The 27,847-nt window shown below is 37.2% G+C and overlaps 2 protein-coding genes across 5 annotated transcripts in view; one reads left to right on the top strand and one right to left on the bottom strand.

Moving 5' to 3' along the window:
• Positions 1–330: 330 nt before the first annotated feature.
• rbm19 (RNA binding motif protein 19) lies at positions 331–19,410 on the top strand. The gene is made up of 24 exons (XM_067460246.1): positions 331–474; positions 1,143–1,325; positions 1,455–1,589; positions 1,726–1,761; positions 1,860–2,133; positions 3,463–3,668; positions 3,761–3,820; positions 6,824–6,902; positions 6,991–7,062; positions 7,204–7,407; positions 7,486–7,616; positions 7,690–7,814; positions 7,904–8,000; positions 8,074–8,184; positions 10,876–11,076; positions 11,235–11,307; positions 12,428–12,588; positions 12,818–12,878; positions 13,170–13,249; positions 13,337–13,392; positions 14,906–15,025; positions 15,259–15,361; positions 15,489–15,609; positions 17,510–19,410. Exons 1-24 carry the CDS (start codon positions 439–441, stop codon positions 17,590–17,592), a joined length of 2,808 nt encoding a protein of 935 aa, XP_067316347.1. The 5' UTR covers positions 331–438; the 3' UTR covers positions 17,593–19,410.
• Positions 19,411–19,419: 9 nt separating this feature from the next.
• cntn4 (contactin 4) overlaps positions 19,420–27,847 on the bottom strand; it is a 204,572-nt gene continuing 196,144 nt past the window's right edge. For all 4 annotated transcript variants that reach the window (XM_067460243.1, XM_067460242.1, XM_067460244.1 and 1 more), the window contains 4 exons: positions 27,358–27,544; positions 26,497–26,609; positions 23,617–23,785; positions 19,420–22,436 (listed from right to left, as the gene is read on the bottom strand). In XM_067460243.1, coding sequence (XP_067316344.1) covers positions 22,345–22,436; positions 23,617–23,785; positions 26,497–26,609; positions 27,358–27,544 — 561 coding nt within the window. In that variant the 3' untranslated portion in view covers positions 19,420–22,344. The remainder of the gene's footprint in view (positions 22,437–23,616; positions 23,786–26,496; positions 26,610–27,357; positions 27,545–27,847) is intronic.

Here is a 27,847-nt window from a genome sequence, read left to right as displayed (position 1 = left end):
CAGAATATATATAAAAATGCATATTATACCATATTATAGACAGTAATTCATTCTATGAGTTTGAAGTTAGGAGAATAACAGATGGTAGGCCTAGGCTACTACATATATTTAGAAGAGATGGTAGCAATTATAATGACACGAGGTTAGGTTTACGAAATAAGACCTGACAAATTAATAATATGTCCTCATTCAATTGCGGTTCTTATGAGTTTACAATCATTGGAAACAAAAATAGAAGTGGTTTTATGCATATGAGTGCATCATATCATTCCAGTTCTGTCCAGAAGAGGGAGACATAATCATCAATCAAATCCCTTCGGTGACGCGCTTTACGTCATACAAGAAAGATGGCGTCGTGCTGAAGAGCACCATGCTTTATTGTTGATAAAACGATATATTGGTAATTTTACCGCAAAAACTCACACAGGGATCGGAAAAATGTCAAGGTTAATAGTCAAGAATCTCCCAAATGGGGTGAGTATTTGTAATGATATTAGAACACGATGCAAGTTCACTGTCAAAGCATGCATGCGCGTACGAAGGTGTAACGAAGTTTTACGCACGTTTATTTACTGTATTCACTAACAAAAATAATCCCAACTTTGTTTGAATTGGTTTCGTGGAATTTTCCAAGTACTGGCCAGAGTTTTGGAGCACTCTTTGAATGCTATGATGTGGATATTAAAGTACCATGGTATTTAATAGCATCGATGTAACACATGGCATTGTAGAATAAATGGTCACAGGTTTTTGCTTACACTTTATTTTAAGTTGTCATTGTTACAGACAGTGCCATTATATATTTAAGTACTGAGTAATATTGATGTACTTACTATAGGGTGAGGTCTTGGTTGAGGGTTAGTTGCGTGTAATTATGCATAATTTACTGTGCTTATTATGGCAAACTACATCTAACATAACAAGAACACTGTAAATATAGTGCTATCGAATGAATTTTTCAGACACTGCCATGGAATGATTTAACGCATTGTGGTTTATGTGTATGTTTATGTTTATTTTTTATTTGACAGGGACCATGTGCAAGTACATTAATCGTGCAAGTGGTCTTGAACTATAACATTATGTGTGATTTGAACTGCTCAATTATAACTCTTGAAATTAAATGTATTCTGTGTCTCCAGATGAAGGAAGATCGTTTCCGTAAATTGTTTGCGGATTTTGGGACGGTTACAGATTGTACGTTGAAATTCACCAAAGATGGCAAATTCCGCAAATTTGGATTCGTTGGTTTCAAGACGGAAGAAGATGCAGACAAAGCTCTGAAACATTTCAACAAGTGCTTTGTGGACACATCTAGAGTTACTGTAAGTGACAAGATCATGGAGGAGTCCGAGAAATTTGGACGTGGAAGGAAATCACTTATAGATTAAAATAGTAATAAAAATTGTTTATTTTGAACATTAAACCTTATAATTCTCATCATCTTTCTGAAGGTGGAATTCTGCACAGATTTTGGGGACCCAAACAAAGCCCGACCATGGAGCAAACACACACGCCAACCATCAACAAACAAAGTTACAGAAGGGACAAAATCATGTAAACAACTAGAAAAAAATGAAGATTCATTGGTAAATTAATTTCTGTAATTTTTCAGTGTCTGCTGATTTATGACCCACTAACTATATTGTTTGCAAATAGTTTTATTGCTTTTTAAAAAATAGAAATAAATGGAAATGAACTAATGCTGTCCCTCTATCTCCACAGAAACTGAAGAAGCCCTTAAATGTTCTTCTTAGAGATGTAAGTTTGCTACTCCAAATATATTATTTTTTGGATCACACAAATCCTAGTCTAGTAAAAATGCAGACATCTTATAAAATATAATTTGTAATCCTTAGCTTGAAAAAGACAAGAGCTTCCAGGAGTTCCTGGCTGTGCACCAGAAACGCACACAGGTGCCCACATGGGCCAATGACACTGTGGAAGAGGCTTCTTTTGGAGCTAAGAAAGAAAAAGAGGAGGAGAAGCAGAAGCAGAAGATGAAGATGAAGAAATCAGCTGTTAAAGATGATTACCTAAACTTTGACTCTGATGAATCAGAGCAATTAAGTGATGATGAGGATGAGGATGAGGTTGAGGATGAGGATGCTGCTGATGAAGAAGAGAAACATGGTGAGAACTTTGAGTTCTAGATTATTTTTTTGTGTGCATTTGTTTCCTATAGCAGGCAATTCAACTTTTTCTGGGGGTTACAAAGATCTTTTGGTAATACTTCTCATAAATAATTGTAAACACAGTTGTAATGCATTGTATTCAGGGCTTGACATAGATTTTGTTGCTCACTAGCAATTAGTATTGCAAGCGTTTCAGATATTTTAGTATCGATATGTATAGAAAAATCTATATTTTTGACAACATTGCACTATTTATTTTAGATGTAAATAAATGTAGATGTTAATGTGTTATTTAGATTTTTAAAAGACTACAATTGAAAAATGCCTGAAATCCATCCGTATTTGGAGGGTGTTAATGTCAGGCCCTGAGTATAATATTTATCTATTCATTGAACATACCCGTAGGAAATATAATGCATTACAACACATGGCAAACAACCAATTTCAGATTTGATAAGGAATCTGCAAATATTATAATGCATTTTATTAACTTTTTAATAACTTTTGTTGCAGTTAAAGGCACAATATGATTTTTGGATTAAAATATCCACAAACTACTTGAAAAATGTTATATATTTAGTTGACTTGTGCATTTACATTATTTTAGATGTTTCCAAGAATTTAAAGATTTTCAGAGAAATAAGCAATTTTAGCAACATCATACCTGCGTTACCCTCGATTTCCAGGGGGGGTTTTTTGAGAAAAAAATGGAAAACCAAAGATGCTTTATAATATATTATGCGTTTTGTTAGACAGATGAGCAACTGTTTGGATATATCGACTGAAAATTAATCAATGTTATATAGCTCAACACAGTCTCATTGTTTAGATCTTGTTTTCTTGATTTAGCACGAGTAGCATGTTTGACCATGCCTAATATCATCTGGCTTATGCAGTGTGGAAGAAGTGTCTCATAGTAGAGGCCGAATGAAAGCACAGAGGAGGATTATAACACAACTTTCAACACACTCAAATAATGTATCTAATGATAAAACTGTGCTGCGTTACTTAACACACATGCACATGAGCGGAAGAAGCGGAAGCGCTCGTCTGTGCCATAATAAAAGCTCAGTGAAATTAAGGCATCAAGTTACGCCTTTATTTTGTGTTGAAGCAACCTCTATAGCCGAAAAATTACATGTTGTGGATTTAATTATGAAAAGATCATATAATGCATTCTAACCTTATATTATAAATACCTTTATAAAACATTATACATAAAGGCTTTAAGGAAAGTGTCACCAATCTTTTCTTCATACATTTCATCAGCTGTTTTTGTGCAGGTGTGATTTTTTTTTCATGCTCTCCAAATGTGTTTTCTCACCAGATACCGCTAAGGAAGCCTTAAAGAAAGATCTATCCGATATGGACTACCTTCGCTCTAAAATTGTGGGGAAATCAGACATGGTGGATGAGAAAGAGGTGAAGATTGAAGAGGAAGAAAAAGATGATCATCCCTCTAGTGTTGCCGATGAGGAAGATTCCCCGGTCCAGTACACCGATAGTAAATATAAGCCAGAAGTCCAGAACACGGTCAGTGTGATTAAAAACTGTCATGAGGTTCAATATTGGGATAGTGTGCTATTAGAGGCTCATTTGTTTGTGCTGTTCATACACTATTATAGATTAAGCCGAGCACAGAATTCACAGTCAAGCTGCGAGGTGCTCCATTCAACGTCAAAGAGGTGAGATATTGATTTTTAGCTGATATTGAATATGTCATTTGTTTTTGTTCAACAAATTTGTTGAAGTGTTATTTCACCCAAAAATACCATACTGTCAAGCATTTCTCACCCTCATGTCGATCCAAACCTGTAAGACCTTCGTTCATCTTCGGAAAACTAATTAAGATATTTTTGATGAAATCTGAGAGCTCTCTGACCCCTCCATAAACAACAACTTAATGAACACTTTCAAGGTCCAGAAAGCACACAAAAGGTATTCTCGTCGCTTCATTAAATTAAGGTTGACCCACTGGTGTCATGTGGTCTTCTACCTTTCTGGACCTTGAAAGTGTCCATTAAGGGTGCGTTCACACTTGTAGTTCGGTTAGTTTGGTTTGTTTGGTCCGGACCAAAAAACACAAACAAAACATAATAGTCCTGGTCCGCTTAGCGTTCACACGGGCATTTTTAACAGCGAACCTAAAGTTACCGAACCAAAGGCACAGGGAGACGGTAACAACCTGATTGGTCGGCTTATATGACGTAGGAGCTCGCTTACCGAACATTCAAAACAACGCTGTGTGCAGATTACACACGCGGGCATTTTATGCGTGTACATATGGCATTATTTTTTACCAGAGAACTCATGAAGAGCTCATGAAATGTTCAAAACATTCAAAACAACGCTGTGTGCTGGATTAAACGTGATCGTTTCATGCGTGTACATGTGGCATTATTTTTACCCGCTGAGAACTCATGAAGAGCTCATAAAATGTTCAAAACATTCAAAACAGCAGCAGGATTTCCTCCGTTGTGCAGAAAAGAGACGGCCGTTCTGTCGTCTGTACCTGCTAATAATGGGCAACACAGGAACTTTGATGACAAGAGCCAGGTATGCTTTTTGTGTGTTTTTTCTAGCATTTTCGAAACATGCTCGTCTGACCGAATATTGATTAGGCACTTCCTCGTTGCTCCACGTTTGCCCTCTAACGTTAAAGTTACTCATTTTGGATACACCGATCTTTCCGCGTCGTCAAATCAGCATTATGCGTCGCATCTTGTGACATTATACGTCTGGTTTTTGGTCAGTTTACATGTCTTTGGTCCGTGTTGCGTTCATATATCAATCGAACCGCACCAGAGTTCGTTTGGAAGCGGACCGAGACCCATCTTTTTAGCGGTCTCGGTCCGCTTGTTTGGTGCGCACCAGGGTTCGGATGGCAGCGTTCACATATGTTCAAATGTACCGCACTAACCGAGCAATCGCACCAGGGTTCGTTTTAATCTAACCAAACATGACAAGTGTGAACATGACTAAGTTGCTGTCTGTAGAGGGGTCGCAGAGCTATCAGATTTCATCAAAAATATCTTAATTAGTGTTCCGAAGATGAACGAAGGTCCACGGGTTTGGATCGACATGTGGGTGAGGAATTAATGACAGAATTTTCATTAACCAACCCTTTAATGTTACAGTGAATAACAACCAACTAATCATCCTAATCCACTTGTTATAACAGTTTTACTGTCTTAAGTTTATCAAGGATTATTTCACAAGGTTTCAAGGTGTAATTATTAAGGCTTTATTATTATTTAAGTTTTTTATATTTTAAAATGTGCTTTATTTTAGTGTTCGTGTTGCTCAAATGTATTTACATATATAATTGCAGAGTAATTTTAATTCAAGGAACACTCAACTTTTTTTGAAAATAGGCTCATTTTCCAAGTCCCTTAGAGTTAAACAGTTGAGTTTTACCATTTTTGAATCGATTCAGCCAAACTCTGTATCTGGCGGTAGCACTTTTAGCATAGCTTAGCATACATAACTGAATCGGATTAGACCATTAGCATCACTCTCAAAAATGACCAAAGACTTCATTTTTTCAAAGATAATATTTTTCCAATTTAAAACTTTACTATTCTGTTAGTTTTTAGACCGATTATAGATAGGAACTAATCTCTCATTCCTGCGTAATAATCAGGGAACTTTGCTGCCGGACCATGGGTTAGGCAGCACAGTGATATTACACAGAAAATTGTTCCTAGCTATATTGGTCTTAAAAAAAATGCAACTTTTCATTTTCAGTTGGTCTTAGTACACGATGTAACTACAGAAGAGTCACGTTTTAAATAGGAAACTATAGTGAAGTGAAGTCTTCGGTTATTTTTGAGCGCGATGCTAATGGTCTAATCAGATTCAATGATGTATGCTAAGCTATGCTAAAAGTGCTACTGCCAGATACAGAGTTTGGCTGAATGGATTCAAAGACGGTAAAACTTAACTGTTTAACTCTAAGGGACTTGGAAAATGAGCCTATTTTCAAAAAAAGTGGAGTGTTCCTTTAACTACAGGTACTTATGCTATTATTTGCTGCTTACACTCTTGGTTTTGTTATTAGCATAGACATTTGTATAGTTATATGTAAGATTTTAGGGGTCACTATGGCATTTCAATATTTTGGAAATAATTTTCTTTTATTTTATCAAATTAATTTATATTTTAATATATTTTAAATGGTAATTTATCCCTTTTAATTTATCAGCATAATGAATCCAGTCTTCAGTGTCACATGATATGAATGTCTAATGCTGATTTGCTGCTAAAGAAACATTTAATTTAAAAAAATTATATAAAAAATTTCTTTAAAGAAAAATAAAAAATACACGGACTCCAAATGTTTGAAGGTAAATTAAAGTACATTTAAAATCGGAATATTTTATCCGTCTTTCGCTGTACACACAGTATACATTTCTTATGCCATATATATATCTCATTTATCAGTTATTTGGAAACAATGGCACACCCCTACTTGTTTTTATAAAACAAATCCTGCTCTCTATAATCTAATTGGGAGAAGATTATTTTTAAGATTATTGTTATTAATAAATGTAATTATTAATACAGAACACTGATGTCACATAAATAACAAATCAAAACGGCTAGCTTTTAAATAATCTTTTTGGACCTGACAACAGTACATTTTGCCTGTTTTTTTTGTCCTATCCGTCTGATTTACCACTCTGTAGCAACAAGTGAGAGAATTTATGATGCCTTTGAAACCTGTCGCCATTCGATTTGGAAAAAATGATACCGGACGGAACACTGGTAAGAGCTTCTGTTGTTTACAATCTGTTGATGGGTTAAAGATGTCACTCTGGTGCCATTTGATTGATGTTGAACTTCCTGCGATAAGGTTACGTGTATGTGGACCTGCGTTCAGAGGCAGAGGTCGAGAGGGCCCTGCGCCTGAACAGAGACTACATGGGTAAGCAATTTTTTTCACTCTCTTTGACAAGTACGCAACTGTGAAAATATCCTTGGGTTGTTTGTTTTGTTTTGGGAGCAAAAACAGGTACTGCAAATAACACTGGTTCATGTCTAATGCATTATCTGTGTAAACTCACAGGGGGACGCTATATTGAAGTGTTCAGAACCAACAACTTTAAAAACAAAGTGTATGTGAAGGAAAGCAAAAAAGAAAGAAATTTTGTGCGTGAGCTAAAGGACGATGAGGAAGAGGAAGACGTGGCGGATTCAGGAAGACTTTTCATCAGGAACCTGCCCTACACATGCACAGAAGAAGATCTGAAAGAAGTCTTCAGCAAACATGGTGAGTGTAGGAGATCTGCCTCACATCATTTCTTGATCCATGTTTAAAAAACACAAATTTTCCTTGTTTCTCCACCAGGTCCTCTTTCTGAGGTTCATTTCCCAATAGACAGTTTGTCTAAGAAGCCTAAGGGCTTTGCCTTTGTGACATACATGATACCAGAGAACGCAGTCTCAGCCTTGGCTCAACTGGATGGCCATGCGTTCCAGGTACTGGCAACTTTCATCTCATTTCTGTCTGTGTAGTTTTATTTTCTTTCTTACAACTCTTTGGACCCTCTAGGGGCGGGTTCTTCACGTCATGGCTTCAAGGCTGAAGAAGGAAAATCCCGATCAGGGGCCCAACGCTCCAGGCAGCTCCACTTACAAGAGAAAGAAAGATGCCAAAGACAAAGCAGCCAGTGGCAGGTCAGAATCTGATGAACCATCTGGAGCTGAAAACCTCTACAGGATGATTTCAGGTTGTGTTTACTGTTTTTTTTGTTTTTTTTACACAGCTCTCATAACTGGAACACGCTGTTTTTGGGCACGAGCGCAGTGGCTGATGCTATCGCTCAGAAATACAACACGACCAAGAGCCAAGTGTTAGATCACGTGAGTATTTGGGACCTATAAATTGTTCTTTTTTTTGAGAGGATTAATATGGGTAACCTATATATGTATGCAGGAGTCTAATGGCAGTCTGGCTGTGAGGATGGCCCTCGGAGAGACGCAGCTCGTACAAGAGACCAGACAGTTTCTCCTGGACAACGGAGTGTCCCTGGACTCATTCAGTCAGGTATAGTGTGTGTGTCTGTGTTCTTAATAAGACACACTACCATTCAAAAGTTTGGATTTAGTAAGATTTATTGACGACTGATAAAAACTAGCATTAAAGACATTTATAATTAGTGATTCACCGGTCATGATTTTTCATGGATCATTCTGTTTTTTTTTTTTTTTAACAAAATGGCCAATTCTGATACCGATTTCAGTTTTCACCTAAAATACCAAGGTTTTTTTTTGAAGCAAATTCATTTGTTATTTATTTGCTCTGTAACAGTTCAAACTGGTAGCCTTACGTGGTCATACTCAGAATATGAGTCTGAAACTGCTCCATTGGGCTTTGATTATTTGGGCGTGTTTCAAACGAACCAGGAAAGACCTACAACCAATCAGAGCAACGGAGTAAATGACGTATGTTGAGCGATTCATAGTAGTGGGAAGTTCAGATCATTTTACAGACTCACTTTAAATCTCGTTCAGCAAAATGAACAAATATTTTTTCAAGGCATTTTTTTATTTTCAGCAGAATATAATTAAAATATCACATGTTAAATTCCACAATAAAAAATTAAATAAAATACATTTTAAGCTAATGCAGCCAAGGCCAAACTTTAAGTAATTATTCATGAATTTCTTAGCTGGGTCTTCAGGCTATGCCGTCTGTTAGAATCTGAATCCTCACCTTCAAATCCAATTTTTTCTTTCTTTTGTCTTTTTACATTTAATCAGGTCTGTTCTCTAAAAAGATTAGTAACGTTACAGCTCTCCTGTCTTCGGGTTTGAGTCGTTAGTTCCGTCCTTAGTGTTTGATCTGTGCCGTGACACCCCAATGAGCAATGCATGCAATCCCGAAAACAGAATTGATTAGTTTCCCTTCGAGTATTTGGGTTCCAGTCATTCGTTTTCACAGCCTCATAGACTGAATGCAGAAGATCCTGTACAGAACCACTGGCCTGTAGCACATGCATGGTCAACACAAAATTAACAAACTCGTGGTTCCGAATCATATTTACGATAGTTCAAAAAGAAGGAATCGTTAATGAACGAAACAAACTGTTGTCAATAGATCAACTGCACGCTGGAAGAAGTAGAAGAAGATGAGTGTAAACAATCTTTGCCTATTCAGTTGTAAAAAAAATTATTTAAGGATATATAGTATTTACTAACACAATCATCATTTTAGAGAGAAATAGTAAAGGTGAATGCATATACGAACAAGTTCTCCGTTTTGGATTAAAACGAATTCCAACAAAAGCGTTCTTTGGTAACACGGATGATTACTAGACTGTATCTTTGATTTATCTATATTAATCATCGTATAAAGCCCACCCTGACAATTTGATTGGTCCAAACAGTTTCTGTTCGGGCAAAATTACTCCTCAATAGATTGTCTTTCGGCTGGCATCCAGGCTACCAAACTGGACTTAAACAAAAAAAAATCTGCAGCCTCTGAATTTAATCATGATCCAAACTAAGATGCTACACACATAGCACGAGCAGTTGTTTTTGAATTAGATGGTATAATTTGTATATTTATGCTACAAAAAAAACACCTGCATAAAACAAAGATGGGCTAAATGAAAATGCAGATTTATTCTCTGACAGTAGGTGGCTCTTATACTCTACTCTCCTCTTTGCATCCGTCTTCAGCGTGTCCCGTCTCTGGCCTCTTTAACGTCCTCTTTACAGAGTTCATAATATTTCACAAGTGACATTTTGGTAAATGATTGTAATGCAGTTTGTGTGCAAGTCCGGAATAGAGATCAGCCAAAATGAAACTAAAAACCAGTTGCCGATTGTGTGTCCAGTTCCACATCTTTTTTTTTGATGTTACAAAAGATTTCTTCAGACAGAGAAAAAACGTGTTGACCGCTTCTACAAAAACATCCACAGCGCAACTGATTTTATCAGAACATTAATGATAATAAGAAATGTTTCATGAGTACAAAATCAGCATATCAGAATGATTTCTGAAGGATGATATGACACTGAAGACCAGAGTAATGATGCTGGAAATTCAGCTTTGCCATCACAGAATGAAATATTATAATGTAACATTAATATTACATATTAAAATATAGAAAACAGATATTTTGAATTGTAATATTATTTATATTTACTCTATTTTTATCAAATAAATGCAGCTTTTTTGAGGATTTCAAAATCATTAAAAGATCTTACCAACCCCCCAAATTTTGTGGTATTGTCCTTTAAAATATCAGCTTTTAAACCAGCAATTTATCATTTCAAAAGGATATATCTTTGCTTAATTAAAAATCAAGGAAGTGCCAATATTACAATTTTGTAAAATAGTTGTCTGTCTTGTGTAAATAATTGAAAAATAAAGCATTCTTTATTGCATTTTTAAATATTAATTATTTAGGCAAAGTTAATCTAAATGAAAAAAAAATTATACATAAAAAAAGCTTAATATCACCTAATTACTGATGCCACTGATATATTGTGCATTCATATTTAAAACACAAAACACTGCCATTACTAAGTCATCTACTGAAATAAGAGAAGGATTCATAATTAGGCCTGCTTTGACTCGGCAAAGAAATCTAATCATCCGAATGCAGATTCTGTGAAAGAATCCCCATGAAGTTTAATGTGATGCAACTATTGTTCTAATCCATACTTTAGTTTGTTGCTAAATAAATCATGGTTATGTTTATGAGTGTCTGTGACCTCCATCTCTCAGGCATCAGGTCAGCGCAGTAACTCTGTGCTGCTGGTGAAGAACTTGCCCTCTGGGGTGCAGGTCGGAGAGCTTGAGGCTTTGTTCTCGCCCCATGGATCTCTGGGAAGAGTTCTGCTGCCCCCATCTGGCCTCACTGCTGTAGTGGAGTTCCTGGAGCCCACCGAAGCCAAACGGGCCTTCATGAAACTTGCATACACCAAGGTCAGTGTGTGTGATGGGCATTTCAGCTTGTTGTATAATATTTATTTGTAATAATATTTAAATGCACTAATATAATTTATGCCTTTGGTTAGTTTTGATTAGTTAAAGCTTGAAACGGTGACATGGTATGATGTCATGCAAATGGTCTATCTCCCCAGTTCCAGCATGTTCCATTGTATCTGGAGTGGGCGCCTGTAGCTGTCTTTACAACTCCTTCAACACCTAAACCAGGTAATTCTTTAATTCTGACATATCGGTCCAGTAATTCAATTTTTATGAAGGATATACTGTATGGTTACATACAATTTTTACCAAATTGTACCAAATCATACCAAAATTTACATGTTCATAACCAAGACATTTACTAAAATGACAACATAAAAATAAACAAGGCTGCACGACATCTGTAGATAATTCCAAATCTGCGCCACGTTTCCATAGAAAGCTCTGTACATTCCAAGCAAAGTTGAACATCGTCGAACAAGCCTTTCCCTCGGCATGGTTGTGCAAATTTAGGCTAATGTGATGATACTTTTAGCTACCAGTAGTAGTATTTTACATTTCAAAGAATGTTTTACATTTTAAATACATTTTAGTAATGTATTAATTTAATATCATACGTTCATGTGTGAGAATAGTTTGCCAGAAAAAAAATATTTTTAAAAGTTATTGTTAAAATTATTACAATTTTAAATTTAAAAAACACTTTACAAAAATGTTTGTTCATCATTAACAATAATGCATTAAATATCATAAACTAACAATAATTTTTAAAGCTTGCATTTATTAATCTTTTGTTTATATTAATTACATTTCTACATATATATTTAGCATTTGAAGAACAATTGTGTACAAGTTTCACTACCGTTCGGAATTTGTGGATGGTTAGATTTTCTAAATATTTTTGAAACAAATCTCATCAAAAACCAGGGCTGCATTTATTTGATTAAAATTAAAATAACGGTTTGAGTATTTCAATATATAATTACATTTCTTTGAATTTTCACCATCATTACAGTCTTCAGTGCCCCATGAACCTTCAGAAATCATTCTAATATGCTGATTTGTTGCTCAAGAACTATATATATTTTTTTAATCAATGATGTGAACAGTTTTTTTCAGGATTCTTTGATGGATAAAAACTTGATACATTTTATGCATCCTTGCTAAATAACAGTTATTACATTTCTTAAAAAAGGAAAATAAATACAGACCCCAAGCTTTACAATGGTACTCAAGTGAACATTAACCTTATTGTTTTGTCAATCTTGTATCTAGAAACTGCTTCAGTTCTGCATTCTCTGTAGGTTTTCCTCATTCTGTCTAAATGTCCATCTCTTGCTCCACTCAGAGCCTAAAACTAAAGATATATCTGCGGAGATAAATGACTCGGTCAAAAAGGAAGAGGAGGATGAGGAAGACGAGGAGGAGGAGCAAGAGCAGATTTTGCCAGGCTCGACTCTCTTCATTAAGAACCTAAACTTTAACACCTCAGAGGAAACATTACAAGAGGTGAGCTCAAGGGCACAAGCGCTTATTTTGTGGTTTAGGGTTTTGTAGTGGAAACCTGAGAAGGTTTCTTGTGCTGTTCACAGGAGACTCATTGGAGATGCACGTTAGTTCCAGGTGTTAGCAGGAACATGTGTTGTGTGATCGGATCACCCGAAACGGATGTTGTTAATAACGGGTGTAAATACGGCCCCTGTCTCACTATATGGGTTTCATTGTGTTCTTTTGACAGACGTTTTCCAAATGTGGTGTGGTGAAAAGCTGCACGATATCAAAGAAAAGAGATAAATCAGGTTTGTTTTCACAGACATGCATATTTACCATTGATATTCATCTCTTTATTTGTTAGTGTTTGCTATCTCCTTTTGCTTTTGTCATTTCTCCCTCGTTTCCTCTGTGTGAATCTCACCTTGTTCTCTCTCTCTCTCTCTCTCTTTCTCTCTCTCTCTCTCTCTCTCTCTCTCTCTCTCTCTCTCTCTCTCTCTCTCTCTCTCTCTCTCTCTCTCTCTCTCTCTCTCTCTCTCTCTCTCTCTCTCTCTCTCTCTCTCTCTCTCTCTCTCTCTCTCTCTCCCTCTCTCTCTCAGGTAAATTGTTATCATTGGGTTATGGCTTTGTGCAGTACAAAACTCCAAAGGGAGCACAGAAAGCCATGAGACAGCTGCAGGTATTTATGTACTCTTACTATGTACAAATAATCATGCGATGAAATAAAATCTCACCTTTTTTCATTACTCCTTTCATTTTTTTGCAGCACTGCACAGTTGATGAGCACCAGCTTGAGCTGAAAATATCAGAAAGAGAAGTCAAGTAAGTCGAGGCAGCTTTTGTGTCCTAAATCTTCAAGCACTTTTTTCAGGTGGACATTATTTCAAAGACATACTTAGCCATTTTAAATCCTGTACGAATTTGCCAAGTCAAGTGTTTTTCTCACACAACAACCTCTAGGAAAAATTCCAAGGCAAATTACCTACTGTTTTTGGCAAACTCAACGGTACAAAAACCCATTTTTATATCAGTGTCCGGTAAGAGTAAGATACTTGTCTGGAATTCTTTGCTCAAGTTTATAATAATAAATTAAAATAAAACAATTTTATTTTAACCAGCCACTGCTATAAATGTCTGAAATTTACTTAAATAGGGTTTTTAAAATAAAATAAAATATTAATAAATAATAAATTAAAAGACATGTAGCCCCGTCCGAATCATTACATGAAATCACAGACGTCGAGTTATAAGACTTGTAACTCAAACGTTGTTTAGAAAACTAGTCCTGTCTAAAAAGGGCTATTCAGTGAAATTTTTTGTATGATTTAAGAATCAGCTCATAAGTCATTTGCATTTGAATCGCACTTTTCACTGGTCATACTTCGTTTTACCTGATGCATGTGACAGTTTTTAAAATATAATATTTTAAAAAAATGTTATCTAAATGGTTTACTTTAGAAATTGTATGTGTTTTCAGTAAGCGGCAACCTCCCGCGATCTTTCTTGAAGCCAATACAGAAGTAATGTAAACTGCAATTCATCAACTGGCCATAGCAGAATCTTATTGAGCCTGTTGCAACGACGTTTTACATGCTTGCATTTTCTTCTTGGCTTGGTTCGCTTTCACAAGGCAACCTTTCAAAGCATAAGTCACATGCGAGTACAACTGTTTCCTCTGTGTCATTCATCAAGATGATTGACAAGTTCACTTGATAAGCTTATTGTGGCTTAATTATAACTGTTAAGACGCATGCAAACACTATACGAATGTAGCCATCATTCCCGCTGTTACTACTTTGGTATTAATACTGCAGAAAATTCAAACACGCTTCCTCTGGATCTCTGAAGGTTATAATGCAGCGAGAGCAGGAATCAAGGCTTTATCGGGAAAGGATTCTCGCATGGAGAAGTGCAATTAAACAACATGTTAAGATGAAGAGGTGCTCTTGGTTTCAACTGAGATAACTCAGAATCAGACACTACTGCCATTATGGCACATTTCCCATTATGAATTATAATAGCACTTGGTGCGTTGGGTCGGATTGGTTTCACACCTCAAACAAACCACAGTTTGGCCCGATTGCAAACAAACAAACCACAGTTTGTTTGCAATCGGGCCGAGACCACCGTGTTCAGGCAGTCTCAACCAATTGTTTTGTTGCGGATCCGAGTGTGATTGGTTCGTTTAGGCATATGTGAACACGGCAAACCAAGAGCGAAAACCACCAGGTTCTGAAACAAGCGCTCAGGTGTGAAAACACCCTTAGTCCATTTGACAGGCAAAAGAAATGGCATAAGTCACGTGCATGAGTGAAAACTCCTGTTGTTTTTTTAGGTCAGGTGTGGCGGAACCCAAGAGGAAAAAGCAAACTACCAAGAAACAGAGGACTTCTAAGATCCTGGTGCGAAACATCCCCTTCCAGGCAACAATGAAAGAACTGCGAGAACTCTTCTGGTAAGCCTTGTTTCACATTTAACAGATATTTGTATTGTGTTTCATGTGTGTTATAGAACCGAACAGTCCAAATTATTCCAACCGTTGTCTTTGGATATTATTGTAAAGCATTTTTCATTAACAAAATGACTGTGGTTGTATCATGGTTTTGGACTTGGTACCCTTTAATTATTGTAAAATAGTCCCGTCATGTGAGTTTTGAGTCGACATGCAGTGTTGTTTCTTTTTGTCAGTACGTTTGGAGAGCTGAAGACCGTCCGCCTGCCAAAGAAAGGGGTCGGTGGAGCCCACCGTGGTTTTGGCTTCGTTGACTTCCTGACTAAACAGGATGCCAAGGTTGGTGCATCTGCCTCTGTGCCTTTCCGTCTCTTGCTTTTCACAGTCAGACAGTCTCCTGTAAAACAACTAATCAATATTGATCCAGTACATCTAACAGCTTTGATTTTGTGCCGGTCTCTCACAGAAAGCGTTCACGGCACTGTGCCACAGTACCCATCTGTACGGCAGGAGGCTGGTGTTGGAGTGGGCAGACACAGAGGAGACTGTGGATGACCTGCGACGAAAAACCGCACAGCACTTTCATGGTAACGTTTCTGCTTTATACACAGAGAAACCATTATCATAGACTGTTGAAAACAGTTTTGATGAAAAACCTTCTAATAGGCCAGGTCCATGCAGTTTTTGGGAGTGACAAACGCATTTAATTACAAGTGAGAGTCGAAATGTCCTGTTCAAACAGCAGCTTACAGTAGCATCTCGAATACTGTCTGTATGAGCATGCGGGAATCAAGCCAGTATTCTCTTACCAGTTACCATTGTGACAGGGACAGTGACCAAAGACACATCACGACTCCAAGAGCCACGTCAAATCTTTATTAACTGACAGCAGCTTTTATGTCTGGTGGAGAGCGGAGGATTTGAGTCGCCCTTAGAACACAAAACTGACGGGAGCAGCTCCGGTGAAGAACAGTGACTGCATCCAAAACTTTCAGACGACTCGTATCTCCATCGCTGTGTGTCACAGAAAGCAAAACCACACACTGTAGACAAGGGTTTGTGTGGCGCAGAGCGCTGACAGCTGACAACCGTATTCTGTTGCTGTGTATACGTGGCCATATTTTACACACTACTCTTTATTTTAACTACATCTTTCAGCTAGTCTTACAAAAGCTCAGCTTTTTTCAAAACAGGACAGTTTTTCCAAAATAAGTTTTTGTGAACAGCGTGTGACTGCGTGAACTGCATTAAAATGAATCAGTTTTAATGAACTGATTCATAAAACATTGACTAATTTGAGTATCCCTCAGTAGTCCCTCAGTAAACACTCATGTGTTTTTTTATAATGAAATAAATAGTCAAATACTACGGTTTAATCCCTGTTTTTCATCAAAACGGTTAATTCAAAATTCAAAATGAAATTAAATGTTCTGTGTAACCTTTCTTATTTGTAAACATTATAATTTAAAGGCCAAGTGAGTATTTTTGTAGGTATTCTGCCTTTTAATTCATAGTTTGTGGTTTTGTGTTTAAACTTTATTTTCTGCATAATTTATTAATTATAAACTGTCCTACTGCTTCCAAAATTGTTTGGAGAATTACATGAGCTCTAGTGTTTTCCGCAATAAAATACATTATTAGTTGTGAATTAAATCAATGCCTGATGCTCATGTTATTTAGTTGTCACTGTATCTGAGCCAGATAAAGTGTTGATTTTTATATAATACTATGGTAACACTTTGCTAAAATGTTGCTGTATTAGTTTATGTTAACAAATTCATGTAACCTAACACCCAAAAATAAAAATTCTGTCATCATTTACTCACCTTCAAGTTGTGCCAAACCTGTATGAGTTTATTTCTTCTGTTGAAAACAAAAGCATATATTTTAAAGAATGTTGATGGGCCCCATTTGACTGTCATAGCATTTTTCCCATACTATGGAAGTCAATGGCTACCGTCTGAATATAAAGGAAAATATCTTCTTTTGTGTTCAACAGAAGAAATAAATTTATACAGGTTTGGCACAACTTTAGGGTTAGTACATTTTCATTATGGGCTGAACTATCCCTTTTAATGTTAATCTCCAAATTAGACATTTATCTATACATTCTTTAAGATTAAAAGTCTAACCGTTAAGATTAGGTAATGCAGTGTGAACTAACTTGAACATTTAATATAAGAATAAACGTTAATATAAGATGTAAGGATATTTTGCTTATTGTTAAAACAAATGAGACTTTACTGAAAATTGTTAACAGTATTATATATAATTTAGTAATTCAAAAGATTTTCCCTCCTCAAATAGCTTGATTGTTAACTTTTTCAATACTTTTTGATTGTTGCTTAACTGCTTGGAACTGCAGCTTGCCAAAGCACCTAATTCAAAGTATTTCCCCAACACTGGTTTCAATTCTAGTCATTTCCCTTCTTTCATTTAATTAAAACAAATCTGTGCACAAATCTGTCCTCTCATCTTCCCTGTCAGATACTCCTAAGAAGCGGAGGAAGGCGGAGCTGTTAGAAGGAGTCTTGGAGCAGATGGAGGTCGGGGAGGAAGACGGGGAGTGAATAGCAGCCGTCAGTCACCTCCAGCATCAATAAGAGAGTAAATCATCCAGTGGAACTCCATTTATCTCTATTATGACTCGGTCTTAAACAGCTGCTTCGCGGTCTCTTCAGGAATTCTTCCTTTTGGCCCCAGATGCTCCCAATTAGCTTTTTATTATATGCTCATACATCATCCCTGTTATTGCTGTCAATGTATTAAACACAGCGTCTCCCCGCAGACCAACTTCAGCTGAAGGTGAACTCGACGACGAGTCCTTTTAAAAAAAGATGTCCGAAGGCCACGTTTGCGTTAGCTGTTTTTAATCGTCACAGAGGGCTGAGACATTTCTTACTCGGTTGTGACGCTGAAAAATCACGACAATGATTTACCAAAATATCAGCATCAGATGATAAAAATGGAAATGGTTTCCATTTTTTTCCCACACAAAATGAGTCTCTTGTAGTCTGTACTTGACTAAGAATAATTGCAGAATGATGTAAAATCTAAGTATGTTGTCTTTTCTAGTCTGTGGCTCCTTAATTTGAATACTGGTCAGTGTAGTATTCAAGAAATGACAAGTGCTTTCATATTGTTGGGATCATACTGTGTTTATTGATGGGACAATAAATGAATTGTCTGGAAATTTTCCTATCTTAGGGTAGTAATCACACGAGAAACCTCACTTTATAAAATGTACTATTTGTACAGTTGAGGTCAAAACAGTCTTGGTCTACACAGAAGATGCCTTACACACCACGTAATGGACATTCTAGTGTACTGCATCACAGCGGTTTCTCCAGAAGAACTGCATGACATCGTGTTCATGTTGCTTCAGACCAACCTGTAATGTAATATATGGTGACGTGACATAACGGCTTGTTCCTTTTTCTCTTTTATTAAATAATAAATTAATTTCTTTTTTCACCCAAAAATGAAAAATTTGCCACCATTTACATTATTTATTATAGCCATCACATTTCAAACCAAACCCATATGACTAATAAAAGGCTGGAATACACAACAGATTTTACATAACACATTTGCCAGTGGCAAATGGTATACCTATGCAAATCGACTTGCGGTAAACTTGCAATTTTTTGCCAATCACTCCCATTATAAAGCTTGAAAGAGCAATATTTTTGTATTCGTCTGAAAGAAAGAAGTCGTATTTACCTAGGATTGCTTGCGGGTGAGTAAATCATGGGATAATTTTTAGGGTGATCTGTCCCTTTAAGGTCTCCATACAAGTTCATAATCGTAACATGGCTGTTCTCGGAATTGCAACTGACGTCAAAATGTGTTTCTCTAAAGGGTTACTTCAGCGATTAGCATATGGCTTTGTATCAGTATAAACCCAGGAGTATATTTGAATATCGTCAATTTGCATCATGGGAGGAATTTTTGGCCAGAGGCTAAAGACTACAGCCAGCAGAGGGAGCTATTTCCTCATGTTTTCAACTCGCGCGTGGGGGATGGGAGATCACACTCAGAGCTCAGCTGCAGGCATTTATGGAAACTGAACTACCGTATTTTTCGGACTATAAGTCGCTCCGGAGTATAAGTCGCATCAGTCAAAAAATGCGTCATGACGCAGAAAAAAACATTTATAAGTCGCACTGGACTGTAAGTCGCATTGGGGCAGAGCTGGAGCCGCGCGCGCATGCAAGCATCCGCTCGCGTACACTCGCTCGTGCCCGCTTCACTGCATAACCCGAGTAGAAGAAAGAAAGTTTGAAGTGAGTGAGAAACTTGTAAGGGACTGGCGAAAAGCAGAGGTTACTTTAATTGTGATGAAGAAGAAAAAGAAATCTACTTGCGGACTGTAAGCAAGATGGCCAGAGCTGCCGGGAGAGGCTCAGCCGGATGAGACGAACGCTGTGTGAATCGTTCTCCGCTGCATATTTTACTACATGCTGTTTGTATTTTGCAGAATAAGATTTTCTTTATGGGGGCATTTTGTTTGTGTTCAGTCTTTCTAAGTTGTTGTCTATAAGTAAATATTAGGCTACAGGAGCAGCATAGAGCGCATTCTCGCGGCTAGATGTTTATTCTTGTCAGTCAGTATGAATTAAATTCGATATATAAGTCGCACCTGACTATATGTCGCAGGACCAGCCAAACTATGAAAAAAAGTGCGACTTATTGTCCGGAAAATACGGTATACTGAGCAATGTAAGTGTTTTAATTTTACAAATTAATATGTATGAAAGGTAAGCTTCCAAAGGCATGAACTGAAAACACGCCAGCCTGAACACGCGCTGTGAGTGTGGTCGCGATTACCTCAGCTCTCATCACGAGAGCTCATCAGCTCATGACGTTAAATGTAATCTGACTCCTGCAGCGTTGGTGCTGAGACTCACGTTATATTGAACAGACACGTTCGGTATTTAATTGTAGTGTCTGTTCTCTAACGCTTTCTCAGTCTAGAAGGCACCAAATTCAAAAATAATTTCACATTTCTACTACATTAATGACCCAGTTTAAATACAGATTCATCTTCCCAGCGCTGAAGTACCCCTTTAAACTTCACCTTTTTATTATGATGTGGAATCGAGCTTACAAAATGTATTGGATCACAACCGATGGTGATTTGATGTATATGTTTTGTACATATGGAAAATCAGGTGAGATTTAAAGCAACGGTTAACCCAAAAATGAAAAATCTGTAATATACTCACTCAAGTTGTTGAAAAACTGCATGACTTTCAACAAGATATTTTACAGAATGTATCAGCTTCATTTTTTGAGCCATACAAAACTTTTTAATTACCAACATCATTATTTAAAATATCAATGTTTGTGTTCTGCAGAAAAAAGAAATTCATACAGGTTTGGGACGACATGAGGGTGTGTAAACGATAGACTTTGCTCTTTTTTTGGGTGAACTTTCCCTTTAAGAAAGGAAGCTTATCAGTAATTAACTCAGTAAATCAATTCATCACACAGAGCTTCAAAAGACAGAATATAGTGCACAAGTCATGGATAACATGTAAGGTGCTTTACTTCCCGTGTGAAGAGATGCTATAGTCATATGGCTTTGGAATGACATGGGAGTGAGCAAATGACAATGTTTGGTTGAACTATCATTAAGCTCTTTCAAATAACATTTTTCTGTCACAGGTACCCAAACAAAACATTTGTGTGATCATTTTTATAAATGTCGTTTATTTTGTGATCCAGTATAAACAGAGAACCTCTGAGGAAAAAAGTTATATGGTTCAATAAATGGAATTCCGATAAAGCCAAATAAGTTTGGTGGAAAGCACTGCTTAAGAGAAAGAGCATTCTGGCTATGGCAGACACACCGATACACAAATCTTCAGAAATGGATGACTGTATCTGTATAATTTCCTCAAAAGGTCATTGGTTAGTACCTAATGAATCAAGAATGGAATGAGTACATCCACATGCAGAGCCACGGTAAGCTAAGAAACGTCTATTCTGTTTGTTAGATAAAAACAGAGATGAGTTTTGTAGGAAAGTTTGATGTGTTCCACTTAAATATAAATTATCTGGAATATACAAAAAAGCATTTACATATACATTTGTTTTCACTCAGTCTTAGAGCTCCACATGTCCCTTTAAGCAGTACGTCTATTTGCACCTCAAGAAATGACAAGCTACTTTCATCGCACCAGTCTCACATGGCATTAAAAAAAAATGCAGAGCCCGTAGCCCCTACATTAGCAGAGTTCATTCACACACGCGCGCGCACACACACACACACACTGTATTGCCTTGAAACAATGAGGAACAGCATATGGCTGTTATAATATGGAACATGGAAGCAATAAACTCACACCAACTACCCAAACCCCAGCATCTCGCTTGACTAACCACTCACAGCCCTGGCGTTCAGCACTTGTCTAAGTAGGTAACGCTAAGAAATATGTATTAAGGCTTTTCTGAGGACCTGAGGATTTCAAAAACACACAATGAGGCACACAAAAGGCAAAGAAGAGCTCTAGACACGACACAAACAGAGAAGCAGAAGATGATGGAAAAAAAGGGCTAATGTTAACGCCTGGTGTCCTTTTGCTGCTGACCAGTAAGGAGGGAGGTGACAAAGATGCCAGTGGGCGGCTTTCAGAAGACGTCCGCCTTGGCCTTGTAGCAGCATTCTCTCGAGTTTCTGGTCAGGATGTTCTTTTTTTTTGTTGTTGTTCACTTTCTTCCAGACGCGATTTCAGTGCAAGTATTCCTGTCGTAAACAGTAAGAAGTCCTTGGAGATTCTTAGCTTGTAAGTACGTGTGACCCTCAGAGGATCGTCACCTCATTTTATAATGATTAGTTGGTTTTCAGCCAAATATGTCTTGCTCTAAATGATTAAGTTTCAGACATCTGCATTCTCTTACAAAACATTGTACATGACATGCATCTAAAGCAGTTCCTACACATTCGGCTTACTGTAATAGGAACAGACGGACCGTCTGGATCAAACAAAAAAGGAAAAAGCTAGATATGTCGTACATACAAAAGAAGCATGTGACATTTTCCTCAATTTGTTTTTGTTTTGTTTTGTGTTTTTTTTTAAGCTGCTTTGGTAACATCAAATTCATTCCCATCAGCCTTCAATCTCTTTTGAATTGGCTAGCGAACCACACACCCGTTTTAAAAAAAATCTTTTTCTCTTCATCCCACTATTATCGTTCACGTAGGTCCTCTGGTTTGTATGAATGGGTTTTCATCGATCTGTCTGAGTCACTTTTCTCAGAGTCTCCTCTCAAGGAAGAACGTGTGGTCTGAAGTCAGCGGCCCGCGCTGTGTTCTGTCATAAAGATGTGCGAGCTGTGAGGGAGAGAGCTATTGTACTGAGAGCTGAGAGGGTGGACACACTGGAAGCCGAGGCGATGGCATTGGGACCTGAAAGAGAATGAATAAAATGGATAAGAACTAAAAACAAGAAAGTGTATGATATAAAGTCACAGTCAAGGCATCAGTGTCACTTCAAATGAGTAGCTGGAGTTTAAAAGGTGAAGAGTTTTAGAGCAACAATTCATAGGAACTCATTATTATAAATTATATTTTTGTATATCACAGGCTGCTATTATAGGGGACAAAATGGACTTGTTTCTGGCTGATTCCTGCATACACCATGGTTAAAAAGTGACAAGACACATTTTGTTAAAAAAAAAAACCCTTAAATAAATGCTGTTCTTTTGAACTTTCTATTCATCAAAGAGTCCTGAATAAAAGTATATGACGGCTTCCACAAAAACATTAGGCAGCTAATTTGTTTGTGCTTTGTAATAATAATAATATGAAATGTTTACAAATCAACATATTGGAGTGATTTATTAGGTGATAGCTGTTGAAAAACTCAGATTTGCATCAAGAATAAATTATGTAAAATATATTAAAATATTTTTTTTTCACACATTTAATCTCATGCTAAACATGGCCACAATAAAAAAAAAAAAAAAATGAGTTGGACGTATTTCTGTGCTAAATACACTCGTGGTCATGAGTGGAAACCGCAGGCTGGGAGTGAAAGTAGTAGTACTACATGTAGTAAAGTGTTACTAGTAAACTATTAACTGTAATAATATTTCACAATATTACTGGTTTATTGTATTTTTGACCAAATAAATGAAACAGTTGTTGAGAAGAAGCGACCGAAAAATCTTACTGACCCAAATATTTGAACAGTAGTGCATTTCACATTGAAGTCCATCATAATCTTTGTTGTTTTTCCACTCGCATAGTAAAATCATTTATTCTCAAATATATAATATTTCACATTTACCAAGATTTCATGCACATTTAGCAAATTATTTGGCGAGTAGTCATGTAAACAGCAGGATAATGTACATTTAGCCAGTAATTAGTGCAAAATTAAACCTCTTCAGGCTGATTCACGTCTGATCGCCCTGTCGAGTTTAATGTGACAATGACAGGCTGATTGTACATTATCCCTTACATATTATATTAATAATTTACTTGATCTATTTATTATGTATTTATAACATTGTGAGCTTCAAAATGTTTCCTCTTAAATACAATTTAGCATAAAAAATAAGTCACTCAGCATAGGACGATCTACCTGGTATTCTGGGAATTTTGATCTGTGGGCTGCTGCTGCCTTCTCCTCCTTCTCCAAAAGGCTTGATCTGAATGAAGTACTCCTCATTTGTAGGCAGCGAGAGCTCCACTGACGTGGTGTTAGTCTCCATTACGTTGGGCCTGCTGAAATGGTTCCGCTTGTACAGTACCTACAGAACCATTCCAAAATGTTTTTGAAACAATTACCTCCAATTTCATGGTATAACACAACGCAAGAACAAGTTTACTTTTTTCAAGTAAATAGAATTTACCACAAAACATGAGTTGTAAATATGAGTTGCATATATGAATATATGAGTTGCTTTTTCAAATAAGTAACACAATTTACTTTGTTTTCCCATTTATCTCCTGTCCCCATGTAGAGAGAACTCAAAAGTGCAGAGGCGTTGTGTGTGTGTGTGTGTGTGTGTGTGCGCACGCTGTGTAAACATGATGCTTATTGTAGTTCTAGACTAAATGTGAAATTGCATTTACTCATCTCACTCGCACAAAAACAGACCAAGTTTTCCTCAAAATGAATAAAAACAGTGAAATGCAAACTCAGACTATTACCCAAACCTGTAAATATTAAATGTGTTTAAGTATGTCAAACACAAATATGCTTTCTCCCGGTTTTACAGACAAGGCTTAAGCTAGTCCTCGACTAAAATGCATGTTTGAGCTGTTTTAACTGAAATCAACTTGCAGTGACATCTTAAAATGTCGGTGACTTTTTTTGGTCTCAAGATGCACACCAGTAATGTTTTCTTTCTAAGGCACATTTATAAAATCTACTAATTGAACTAAGGCTTAACCCTGGCACAATCTAAGCCCTGTTTGTGAAACTAGGCCTAGATAGAACTTTTCCCAAGGAACTAGGGAATTTGGAGTGGTACTCTGTGTGTTTCGACCGCAGGGACCAGGATCTAAATCATAGACTGTAAAAAAAATATGGACGTAGTGTCTGTGACGTCACCCATAGGATTCTGAAGCGTAAAGCAGAGACGAGCTGGCCATCGCCATCTTTACAGCGCATCATGCCCGGATAACAGAAACAGAAAATGGGCAAAGAGATGAGACGTGGGCAGAGCTGAGGTGACACGATGACTAACGGACAGCGGATAAATGGCTATCTACCTGTCAATCAAAGAGGCCACGCCCTTAATTATGCAGAACTTTATAAGAAGGCTTTATATAATGTAAACGAATGAGTTAAAAAATAAATTCACCCCCTCACAGTTGTCTTGAACGGCCAAATTAACCGTATAGACCATAATCACAATTTGTACTAGGATGTGAATGTGTTTTTCTTTCTGCTGTAAAGTTGGGCACTTTAACACGGGGCTCAATGATATTCTGCTCCCTTCTGGAGCCTGGCCCTAGTGGCCAGTCGAGGAATTGCAGTTTAAAGCCCTATTCGCTCAGGACTAGTATTATCTAGGGACCTCTGGTGATTTGTAATAATTGCAGAGAATGTCTGTGATCTTAATCCTGTGCGAATCGGCCATGTCTGTAATTTGTAAAGTAAAAATTCCCCACAAATTACCTACCATATTTCGCCGAACACCGAGGTCCTGTGATAATATTAGTCCTGTGTGAATCGGGATCGTCATATCATTTTTTCAAGGTTTTTTTTCTTTCTCCGGTGCGCATTTCTATCTTTATCTTTCACAAAGAATGGAGGCTCCGTAATAATGCACACCGTTATGAATTCCTGTGTGCCGGCACGGATTATACTTTCACTTTAGAATGAGTATCAATTTGGGAGCAAATTGCTTGAATGGTGTGTTTAATATTAACATCAATACTATTCTTAATGAAAAACATAACAGTACAGTACAATGACAAGCTCGTTTAAATGGCCGCTATTATATTTAGCTTTGAAACGGAATCTTCCGCTGTATATTGTCAGCTTCTCACTCGTGATAAATGAAATCTGACTCCTGCCGCCAGTCTGTGCTCAGTTTATGTCGTCTGTTCTCTAACTGAATGAAATTATGTTTATACTATAAAATAATAAAAACAATATGATGCCTGTTTATGATTTCATACTGCTATATCTATAACGCAAGATATTAGAATATATTTGAATACATTGCTTGATATTTGATATCTGTTCGATTTTTTCAAAAATGACAGCCCTAGTTGTCACTTGGTCTAAATGAATTAAAAAAATTCCCCCTTCAGAAATTCCCTGTTCACGAGGTAGTAATTTTTCAAAGTTCAGAAACTTTCGGGGCTGGGACTTGGGCACTGAACATGCTGGTTAGTTGAGGTCATGCAGCATTTTGATTGGTTGACTCCACCATTTTTAAAGTCTGTTGTGGTGCGTGCAGTAAGAGTTCGCTATTCGAATCAACGATGGAGTTCAAAATACAACCGATGGGCCAGTGACGTGTTTAAAGCTTTATTAAGCTTATATGCAGAGGATTAAATCCAGCAGGAACTGATAAGTCAGGCGCATTACTACGTCACTGGACATGGGTCTGGGGGAATAAAGTTCCTGGGGCAAACTGTTCCGTGTAATTTCGTTATTATGTATTTATCCAGTTCAACCATACCAAGCAAACATTATTTACTCTGCATTCACTGTAATCAAAACTCTTAACTATGAGGAAGAAAAGGTCCTTTAACGCAAATATTTGGAGTGAATGTTTGGCATGAATTACTGAATAGAAACAACTGATCCGATGAAGCTACTTACACCAGGATTTTCAGCAATGAAACTGCACCACAAGCAAACCTATAGAAGCTTTGGAGTCGTTGTCATGCATGCATCAGAGCATTTGGTGGTGCTAATACACTGAAAGCTGTTTAATCATTGAGCAATAAAGTGCTGGGTCACATTGTCAATGCAGTTTTGCAAGAAGATAGGGCTTACCTTATATCCCATGACATCAGATTCATTTTCAAGAGGTTTCACCTGTTCCCAGTTGAGAATAATCTTGGAGTTTGACGTATTCCACATGACTTTTGAGGGCGGCTGGCTAGGGGCTGAATGAAGACAGACAATAATCAGACAGAAAATAATCAAATATAATAAGGCCCTGTTTACACCTGGTATGCATTTTGGTCGATCAGATCACAAGTAGAAGAGGGAGACACATACCAGGGTATACCTGGTGTTTTAATCCATCTCTTTTGTCTACTTTCAACCTCTTCTTTCCTAATTTCTTCTAGGGGAGGGTCTATGTGCAGGTAAAGGCATGTTTTTTTCTCCTTTTTTCAGATCTTTCGATCTAATGTACGAAACATGCTTGCACAATTTATGTGAACGCGTATGGAGATGATGGAAAAACATATGGAGAGCAGCAGCTTTCGTTTCTGTTCTGACAGCCGCAAGACCAGCTGAACACTGAGTGTGTGTTCGAAATCAGGAATGGTGAGAGAACATTGAGCTTTGTGCTGTCGTCTTTAAAAAACTTGGATCTTTAGCCGAGGATCTAGAGCGTTTCCTGTGATGTTCACGATTTAGTCTTTTCTGGCTGTTTGAACGCATTCGACCACATGAGCGTTTACACTACAAAGCAATCCGGTCAAATGTGTTTTCTACTACCTCTGGAAGTGGTCAAAAGTGGACAAGCTCAAAACGTTTTAGACCTCTTTTACACCTGTATTTAGCGTTTTCCACATCTGATCCGATCGACCAAAATGCATCTTAATCATAATCATTCAGTGACATCCTTTTCAAACAATCTATTAAAAAAACATAAAAAAAGAAAATAAAATAAAAATTACTTACGGGGCTTTTTGGTAGTAACGTTGACCGCTGGACTTGGTGGTCCAGTTCCTGCTGTGTTGTAGGCTCTCACAGTTATGTAGTAAGTACTGCTTCCTTTTAAGCCCTGAACAATAGCGATTGTTCGGTTTCCTACTGTCCTTAGCACACTAGCTGTATCTTCTTTGTCATTCTTCTCCCAGTATCTCAACTACAGAGAAAGACAAAACAAACCTTTAATTAATCTTGGGGCAATATCATTTAAAGCTAGTGGGAGAAATAATTCCTTTCTAATTTTCTTCATGGAATATCTGAATTGCAGGCTATTTGCTTCCAGGTGCTTTGGTTACTCAGCCACTGAAGTGTGGCAGTATTGAAATGAACCTGTCATAGGAAAGTCATCATATGCGACGCTTTCTAACTGTCAGGTTGACTGATTTTCTTTTTCCCTCCCATAGTCTCTGGACAGTCCCAGCTGAAGAGTCAGAGATGGATGATGGTACAAAGCTAATTT

The sequence above is a fragment of the Pseudorasbora parva genome, chromosome 12 (genome assembly GCF_024679245.1).
Source record: "Pseudorasbora parva isolate DD20220531a chromosome 12, ASM2467924v1, whole genome shotgun sequence".
Lineage (NCBI taxonomy): Eukaryota > Metazoa > Chordata > Actinopteri > Cypriniformes > Gobionidae > Pseudorasbora > Pseudorasbora parva.
Note: the sequence above shows the minus strand (reverse complement) of the source record. Positions and strands in the feature narration are given on the sequence as shown.